The sequence below is a fragment of the Numida meleagris genome, chromosome 1 (assembly GCF_002078875.1).
Source record: "Numida meleagris isolate 19003 breed g44 Domestic line chromosome 1, NumMel1.0, whole genome shotgun sequence".
Classification (NCBI taxonomy): domain Eukaryota; kingdom Metazoa; phylum Chordata; class Aves; order Galliformes; family Numididae; genus Numida; species Numida meleagris.
The window spans coordinates 160,397,452-160,406,906 of NC_034409.1; the positions used below are offsets into that span (position 1 = coordinate 160,397,452).

The following is a 9,455-nucleotide window of genomic DNA, read 5'->3' on the forward strand; positions in this document are numbered from 1 at the left end:
ATGTAAACATTTAAACGGAATGGGATATTTTAATTTATATAATGGGTTTATTATGTGTAATTGTGCGGATGTATTCATCTCCAGTCTTTGGCCTTCTGTGATTCAGGAAAACTGAAATGTACGTTGCTGCACCTACAGGGGCAAATTATTTTCTATACTACAAAATAGAAATCAGGTTTTTCAACTAAGTGAAAAAATCAACTATTATCAAAATTTAATTAAGTATTATTTATCTGCTTTAGACGATGATAGAAAGGCATTTATTTTCCTCCACTTCCCAAAAGGTGATTGCACTTGTAAAATTTGCTGAGATTGTCCAAGAAAGTGTGTAAAATCGTCATCCATCACTGGGAGCCTCTGGTCAGGGAATGACAGTGCAGTAAATATCTTCAGCAGCTGCCTTTTAATGTACAAGCTGTTTTTGGTAGGAATTTTCAGCTCTCACATAAAACACACTGTCATGAGTGACTGCCTGTGCTCCAAAGTCATTACTATTGGGATGATGGAACATCTTTCAGAGAATAACCAAAAAAACTTTAAATGTCATGTCAAGTTTGCTGAAGCCATTTTCAAGCCTTGCTCAAGGTTACATGAATATTGAGTATGCCTGTTTTTAAAAAGTTTGAGATCTACGAGAGGGACTTTTCAGATGCTGTTACATGAATATTGGGGTTGCGTGCAGGGAGGAAACCTGTCTGTTAATACATGTCAGCCCAGCAAAGCTCTTGAATCTTAACCGAGTGCAGCTTCCTCTGACAGTTAATACCAGTGATATTTAGCAAAAAGTAGTAAATTCTTAAAATTACTTATCTGCCTAAATAAGAATTGTTACAATGGAAATGGATGGTTTTACATTTCAAAATTTGATCACTTAAAAAATATGTAAGAAATGTAATTAAGATAAAAGTTTGGAAGGCATTGTGAAGTGCTGAGCAGTGTTTTCTCTTTGACTCAAGTGAGAAAGAAGAATCCTGTCAGTCTCTGTTCTTGATTTTATGGGAAATACAGATGCTAACCTAATAAAGTTGTGTAAAGTCTGTATCACTTCCAGGGGACCAGGGCTGCTGCTTCTTTCTTCCTTGTTCTTGCCTCTTTGGATATCATTAGTCTTTTTAATGCATCATCTGCATGTGAAATTTTGTCTAGTCAAGAGATGTTTTTAAATTGCAGAATATTGAAACTGAGTATTTTAATATTGAATTGAAGCTTGTTTGTTTTATCTTTCACAGAGAACCAGAAGGCACAACTAGAGAAGTCATGTTCACGCCACAATATTGGCTTAAACTCGACAAGAAGCCCAGTCACCAAAGAGGTTACTTATGATGTAGAAACAAGTTCTATGGCATGGAACAAGGCTGCTGGGAGAAAGGAAGCCTGTAATGGAGAAGCTATCAAAGAGAAGAAAACAGAGTGTAATGGGTCTCCTTCAAAGGGAGAAACCATTCCAGAAGTAGAAGCTCTCCTGGGAAGACTGCGAGCACTATAGAATATAAAGGATTAAATCAAAGCTTTAAAACAAACTATAAAAGATAGCTTGAAAAGATACACTTGTTTTCCATTATTGACTTTACATACTTTTGAGTTCCAAACTTCTCTACGTATTAATACTCTACCTCTAAACTCCACAAAACAAGACTGTAGTTTTTCTTCACATTAAAAACATTTTTATGTTTTTATCCATTGAGACTACAAAAAATATCAGCGGAAACAAATAATAGATTATTCTAAGACACAATCCTTTTATTCGAGAATCTGCTGACTTCTCAGAATGGGTGTATGTCTTAAATATTGTTAGATCACCATGCCTGGGAATAAGGGAATGCAAGAAAAGTAGTCTTATTTTTTCCACTGCAATTTCTATTCTGAAGAGATACTAGTACCTAAAAGGTGTTATTACAGCAACATTTGCAATTATAGTAATGGGAAATGTGTATCACATAACTTTTTCAGATATGTTCTGGTTTGAGTTCATTGAAGAGCACCAAAGTTCGCTTAATCATATATGCTTTTACAAAATGGAAATCCATGGACAGTAAACAGAAAAATCTATGCAGATAATATACTTTATATGTGAATAATATATTGCTCCTCTTAATCTTAGTTATGCTGATTATATCAAGATAATATATATAATTTCTATGAATGCAGTGTTTTGCAATTGTATCTATAGTGGGCAAAAGGTCTTTCTTCACAGTTACTTACCAATGTAATTTTTTATCTTTTCACATGTGAGTTAATATGTTTCTACAAAAGGAACATACAATGGAAAAGGTTTTTACAATTGGTTTTTCACAAACTCATTTTCCAGTAGCCCATAAAGTCTTATATGCTGGCACAATAGGAAACTTGCACATAATTGCATCTCTTTTATCGCACTGTCATTGTACATTGTTACGTGTTCGCTATCATATTTATTAATTGCACATCATAAAGAATTGCTACCTATGTTACTAAGTAGGAAGCTACTATTAGTATCTTTGCTCCATTATTTAAAACTTCCTTATTATTAGAGTGTATTAGGTATCTAATATCATTCTTCTAAATTACTCTATTTTTCTTTACAAAACACTGAAAAACATGTCTTTCAATAAGCGTCAGTTATGAAACCAGTGTTTCAGTGCTCCAGTGCTTTTTATATCCTTGTTTAAGTTGCCTTCTTACTTTCTGCACTAAACATTAATAAAGCTAATTAGAACTCTGAAATTGGGCCTGTTTATACATACTGCATGGAGTGTTGTTCAGCCATCATGGGAATCAATCTCATGTTTCTGGGGCTGTTGTAACCATCATTATACACTCTAATTACATTTCCTGCATTAGCTTTTGAAAAATGGGAAATATGAACTGAAGTTAGGGAAAGATGTGGAGAAATTTTATCAGACCATCATTTATTCAGTGCTGCTTGCAAAACAATGGACAGAGGTGTCACGCAAGGCTGCCTTTTGTGCCTTTTAGTGAGTGAACAGCAACTGTTAATCTCATAAAAACTAAAGTGTGGGTCACACTGGAGTTAACAATGTCCTCTCCAGTCACTACAGTAAGCTGTAAGCCATAATTGTGTGCAATGCAATTATTACTAAAGTAACACTAAGATCTTCTGCACTTTGTCAACTGTTAAGACTTTCTACGCCTGTTTAGGGGATACCGTCCAAATTGCAATCTGCAAAGTACAATATGCTTGACTAAATAAAACTAAATTAAATGTATTTTGAAGAAAGAAAAAAACAGTTGCTGAAGACATGGTAAAATAAAAGGGCTGGGAGTGGAGAACTACCTCTGAAATACGAACATGATGGCCGGCTGAGTGAAAGTCGAAGTACAAACTCATTTTCATGAACAGTTTCATGACGTTTGTTCATTTGAATTAGTGGGTAAGAGTCCATGTCAGAAAACTGATAGTTCAGGACACCCCTGTGTTATTTATCAAGAAAATCAAATTTATGAAGCTACCTGCTGGAATTTTCAATGAACAAAGAGCTCCTAGCAGCCTAGCATCTTCTGATTTAAAAAATAAATATCTACATTTAAAATTCTAGATCTTAAGCCATCTTTTTGTACAGGCCAAGAAGCTGTTAGAAATGTATTCCAGGGCTTCTGGTCCTCATTAGACATCGTGTTTCTGAATTAATACTTTCAAGCAGACATCGAGTTAATTCACAGTTTCTTTCATATAACTAGGAGAATAAAAAAAAAAGCTTTATAAATTTTCACAAACCATGTAAATACAATATGTAGTTTTTCACCCTCAGCATTTCTTTTTACCATTGTAATTTGATGTATTCAGACTTGAAGTACACAGTCCAGTTGAAGTATACAATGTTTTCTCCCGACATTTCATCCTTCTTTATAAGTAAACAATTAGGATATTTTGAATAGAAAAAATAAATACATGGCTTAATGAAGTCAAGTAACAGTAACTTTGAGAATATTATGTCTGTACGCCATTATTATGCTTTTATGCTTTTATTAAAGTGTAAAACTCGGCTTCTACATTGTATGAGGTAAACTGTTTTAATTCACTTAATTAATTCATTAATTCAGTTTAAAATTTAAAGCTAAATAAATTTTTTTAAAAATTAGTGTAGACGTTTAATGCTGTGTGCTAGTTATTTTTAGTAGGATGCTTTTATTAAGTGACAAGTCTATTGCCTGATCCGTAGGATTGAACTATATACCACCTGTGCTAGATATTGAAGAAGGTTTCACATGCAGTGAAAAACCCTCTGTTTCTGTAATTCACACCTGAAAATTAAATCCCTATAAAAAGAGCTTCCTGCTATCTTCAAACATAACTGTTCAAATAAAAGCATTTGAGAGATCTTGTGGGGTACATTCCACTGCTCATTCTTTCCTTGAGCAACGTACAGAAGGCACAAACAGCAGGGGCTTTTCTTGCCAGTAAGCTGTAAAGGTCTAACACATTTTTGATACTTCACATTCATTTGGGATGACTTTTCATTTACTTCAGTAAAAGAATGCTGATTATTACATCAATTTTTAGTTGATATATACACCATATTATTCATGGCAGTGGTCTAAATTCATACGTACATAATTCTAATGGCTTGACCTTCTCAAGATATTAATGTTTGCTATCAGTTTCCTCAAGCCATATGCAACCAAGCTTGACATCTGGCTTATGGACCATAGGTGATATACTGGTCTATGTGAACGCAGAAGGAAAAATGATGGTAGTGACTTTATTACCAAACAGTACAGTGGCATCGGGAGTGGTGGCTGCCATGGGATACGGTGCTGTTGTGAATCAAGCACATCATTAACAGAGCACAGATCAGCAACCTGAAAAAACTCCACTTACTTTGCATTCCCCATTAATTATGACAATACTTCTGTAAATATATATATATATATGTTGAAAGAAATCTCAGGATGCAGCTGTTAGAAACGATTTCCTCCAGCACACAATTTTCCTTGCTTTACTTATCTGAAACCACCTTATGTGACCAGTCCTCAGCCTAGCCCAGCCAAAGTCACACTTTCTGGACCTGAATGAGTTAATGCTGAGCAGCTTGAAGCACTACAGCCCTTTAGGCTTCTGCAATAAAAGCTGGAAAAGAAGACATTTACTGCTAACTTTTTCTGCATCCATTTCTAATGAGCAGGAACAAATTATAATTTTTACCATAATCTTTGCAAGCCTCACAATACTTGTTGGCTATAAAACAAATGGACAAGCAGGGGTTGGTAAACCCAACGCTATGGCACCTAAAACATGATAATAAGAAATCAGAGTCAAGTGAAAGAGCCCAGGAAAAAAAAAAAAAAAAAAAAGCAATTACATGAAACCATTGTTTTCTCTAGAACAAAATAAAGCGTTGCTACACCAGTTTCTGTTGTTTTAATGCGATGTGTTTGTTATACACAACTGAACTAAAGCAAAGAAATAACTTCACTTATAATTCCAAGTCTGAGGAACTGCTTGTCTGGCTCACTAAATAAATTAAAAAAAAAAAAATAGATGACTTGCAGCTTTTATGTTTTCAGTCTTATGTTATGCCAAGTTTCCTACAGGTAAGAAATTCTGAAATGACCGCCTTGTGTTAATTATGCAAGAGATTAAACAGCTTTATTTAAATTATTCTGGCAAGTGATGTAAGAACCTTCTGCCTTGCACGTTTTACTACCTCTCCTCTCTATCCTGCCGATAAAGCATTCTGGTCACTGTAACACCGCTGAAGAACAAATGAGAAGTGGTCCAGATACAATTTTTCTCTCCCTTCCAGTTCCAGAGATAGCCATTAAGTTTGATACGTTAGCTGAGTGCATTTTAAACTCTGATGTGCTTTTATTTTCCTTCAGAAGTGCAGCTTTTTCTTTTTGTGATCCATGCAATGTCATACACTGAAGAATTATTAAGGGAAATATTTTCTGACAACGTACCAAGCAGATGACTTGCATGCAACGTCAGTCTCACATACCACGGAGGCATAACTCTTGAATGTAATCCAAAGAGAGGCAGATAAGGTTTTTCACTCCACCAGAAGAAAATAGTTCCTTTCATCTAAATGAGCTTATTCCACTGCTGGTATTGGAGCTGTATGTATTTCTGGAGGGTAATATACCTCTCTTTTAAAATCTGTGTTATATTACCCAGAAAAAAAAAAAAAAAAACTATGGAAAGGCAGAATTGAGGAGACTTAGGAGCAGGGTTGATTAATGTGCTGCCTGATTTCACTTCTGGGACCTGAAATTGCATCTAGTGCGGAATGAAGCAACTGGAAAAAAATAGTCTCATCTGACATCTTTAAAGGTCATGAAGGAAATGATGGCGGGTGATCCAGAGTTGGTATGGCCACAGGTGTCTTGTCTATTTGAAGACATATATCAGAATATCCTCAGAATAGCAATATTGTTGGGCTGCTCATTTGCAATGCTCTCAAACTATAAAAGGAAGGAAAAGTCTGACAGAGATAAATACAAGTCCCAGAAAACCTGAGAATATTTTCTTAAATTCAAGGGTCAGTCCTGTTCCCATTCACTTTGATAGGTAAAGAAAGAGCATAAGGAGTCAGATGAGTTCACATAAGATCTCTTTACAGTCATATTGGGCAGTGCTGCTCTTGGTAGCTATGCTTGCTGGCACAGAGAAGGTAGTAGAGAAGGCAATCTGTCCTCATAGTGTTTCAGACTGTGGAGAAAGCCACAAGGGCCCTAGTCAACAAATTTGGGCTCAAATCATGGGATCAGAACATGAGGGCTGCTCTGAAAGTAATGCTTCCTATTTTATTATGTTGGCCCACAACGTCAGAGATGGATGTTTGTGGTACGGCAAAAGAGGTTGAACCTTCCCACCAATATTCCATTAAATTTTGTTGCCATGTGACAGATGTCAAAATGACATCTGATATGGACGTGCATATGAAGCAAAGGTATGGAACTGAATTCCTCTATGCAGAAAAAAATTGCACCTAGTGACATTCATTAATGCTTGTGTCGCCACGGCTGGTGCAGATTTTTATGAGCACGGCATGCAGGCTCTTGCTCATTGCTGGTGAAAATACAAGGCTAATGGTGATGACTGTTAAAAACTAGCATTTTGTACCTGAGAATTTGCTCTGTCAGATAGTATTGTTTTCTTTGTATCTTTTGTAGTTTCCATGGAAATAATTAGGAGGCATTACTTTCGGAGTGACCTACATAATAATTGAAAAACAAAACAAAAAGGCAACAGTTCTACAGACACAAATACAATAAAAAGACTGTCTTTGTAAATTTCAAGATGTCAAAATTGCTATGGAAGGTCTGCAAAGAAAACTTGAAGTATGTCAGCATTACAAGCCTGATGACTCCATGCAAGCTACAAATTCAGAAAGACCTTTAAATCTCAATTACTTAGGTTGCTTTGTTATATGCTTTTCTGACTCATCTTGAAATTTTCAGTGTAAAGCAAACCATAGCCTTTGCAGCCTATAACTGTTAGTAACAAAAATATAAACAGCTTTTGTAAAAGTGCTGCCTAATTTGTTGCATCTTTATATGAAGATTATTTTACATAGTTGAAAACATGCATTGCAACAAGACTCTTTCCATTAAGTAAGACAGAATTGGCAATTATGCAGTCTGTTGATCGGATTTTTTACTAATGAAGTGTACTTTCTGCTAATGGATGGGAAAGCAAAGCAGTGAAGTCAAACAAGTCACCTTGATAGTATAATGCAAGACCCATCAATTTTGCACAGACATTCTTCAGTAATGAATCCTGGAGCACACCCATCAACATTTCTCCTGAAAGACAACAACTGAGGTAGAGGAACCACAGTAAGTGGTTTAAAATGAAAAATTGGATAAGAGCTTTCCACTCCTTTAAAATTGGAATTGATTATGCCAAATTTATCTACAAGGTGCCTGAGCAGTGCATTAAAAATGCTTAGACAGAAAAAAATATGTTCTCATTGTGCAGTTGGTGGCACATCGCCACTTCGTGCTACGACATCGCAGTAAGATAGCTGGGGTCGTATCTTCATATCTTTCCTTGAATCAGCCAACACTGTGGAGAGTCAGATGGAATAGAAATTCAAGTAGCTGGATTTTTTTTTTTTCACTTGAGGTGTAACAGGTTCCAGCCTGCAAATCCACAGTACACATTCCATGCTGAAACCACAGGATGGCAGAGGAGAAAAGCCGGCTTTCTCTTCTGCAAGGAACACTGGGCACTCTGGTCCACAAAGAACAGAATGAGCTCTCATTAACTTCAGCCCCAGAATACAATTTTCTACTTTCTTGATTACCAAATCCCCAAAGAAGGATCAGAAGGTTTTATTTTTCTCGGAAGGACTGCTCTACAGTAAATCTTTCCACAAACTAATAAACAGTTTAAATTCAATAGCATCTAGGTAGAGCATCAAAGTCAGCAGGCAAGAACAAATTAAACTCTTCTTGAGAAAAGCTGCACAGGATCATTGCTTCCTGTTTCCTTCCCAATATACTTAATACTAAATACACAAATCTATATTAAAATAAAGATAGAATTTCTTTTAATTACATACAACTGAGAAGATTCAGTGTTCTTTCTGCACCTATTACTAGGACACTTTGATTAGCACAGTCGTCTCAAAGAATTAACCTGTCCCATTATTCAATGCAAAGCAAGTCCTATATATGAACACAGATGGCTGAGGTAAGGGCCTTATCCTGTGAGGTCCTCTGCATGTCCTCGTAAATACTCAACTCATCATCCTCAAATGGCACAAAGTCGTTCAGAGCACAGGGTTACTACAACCTTTCAGGATCATGCCCTAATGAATAAAATATACAAAGGTGACTTGAGAAAAATCCTTTCAAATGTGCTGACAACAGTAAAATAAAATATTCCTCTTAGGACATTTTCCTGGCAGAACAACTTGACCCCTGTATGACTGGCCTTGAGAAAAGAATGGGTAATGCTCTAACCAATTCATCCAACTGATTTTGCGGCATTTTTGTTTTGCCAAATATTTGGCATGTTGTGTAGATCACCAGTGAAGAATAAAAATCGTTCATAAATGCAGCAGATGTAAAATATTAGATTGAGCGTGTCATACCTTTCTAACTTCAAGTACCTTGCATGCAAACTGTACTGTTAATCGTTCCATTTGGAAACAAAAATATTTTATTTTACAAATCTGCCTCATATTGTACACCAGGCAGTACCCCAGAAATCCAACTTTGTCCTTGATCGCTGATGAAATTTTACTATTATGCAGTAATTGCTGTGCCCTGAACTCTTATCTCCCCTACAGATTTAATATTTCTCCAAAGAGAATGGTTCTTCTTAAAGTGGTATTATTTTATCCTTACAGTGCAGCTCAGTAAACTTGCCTTTTGCCCCCTTGTTCTTAGACTTTAAAAGGAGACTACAGCAATCTGATAGAGCACCCACTGAGAAGAAATCAAAGGCTCTTGTTGACTTCAGTGACTGCTAGAGACAGCTCCTAAATGGGATGACTCAAAGTGCA

At 36.0% G+C, this 9,455-nt stretch overlaps 1 protein-coding gene across 2 annotated transcripts in view; it reads left to right on the forward strand.

Moving 5' to 3' along the window:
- The window catches only part of DIAPH3 (diaphanous related formin 3), a 233,725-nt gene extending 231,022 nt beyond the window's left edge, over positions 1–2,703 (forward strand). The window contains exon 28 of one of the 2 annotated variants that reach the window (XM_021417802.1): positions 1,230–2,703. In XM_021417802.1, the coding sequence (XP_021273477.1) occupies positions 1,230–1,486 (257 nt within the window). In that variant the 3' untranslated portion in view covers positions 1,487–2,703. The remainder of the gene's footprint in view (positions 1–1,229) is intronic. The other variant, XM_021417810.1, reaches the window with a different exon arrangement.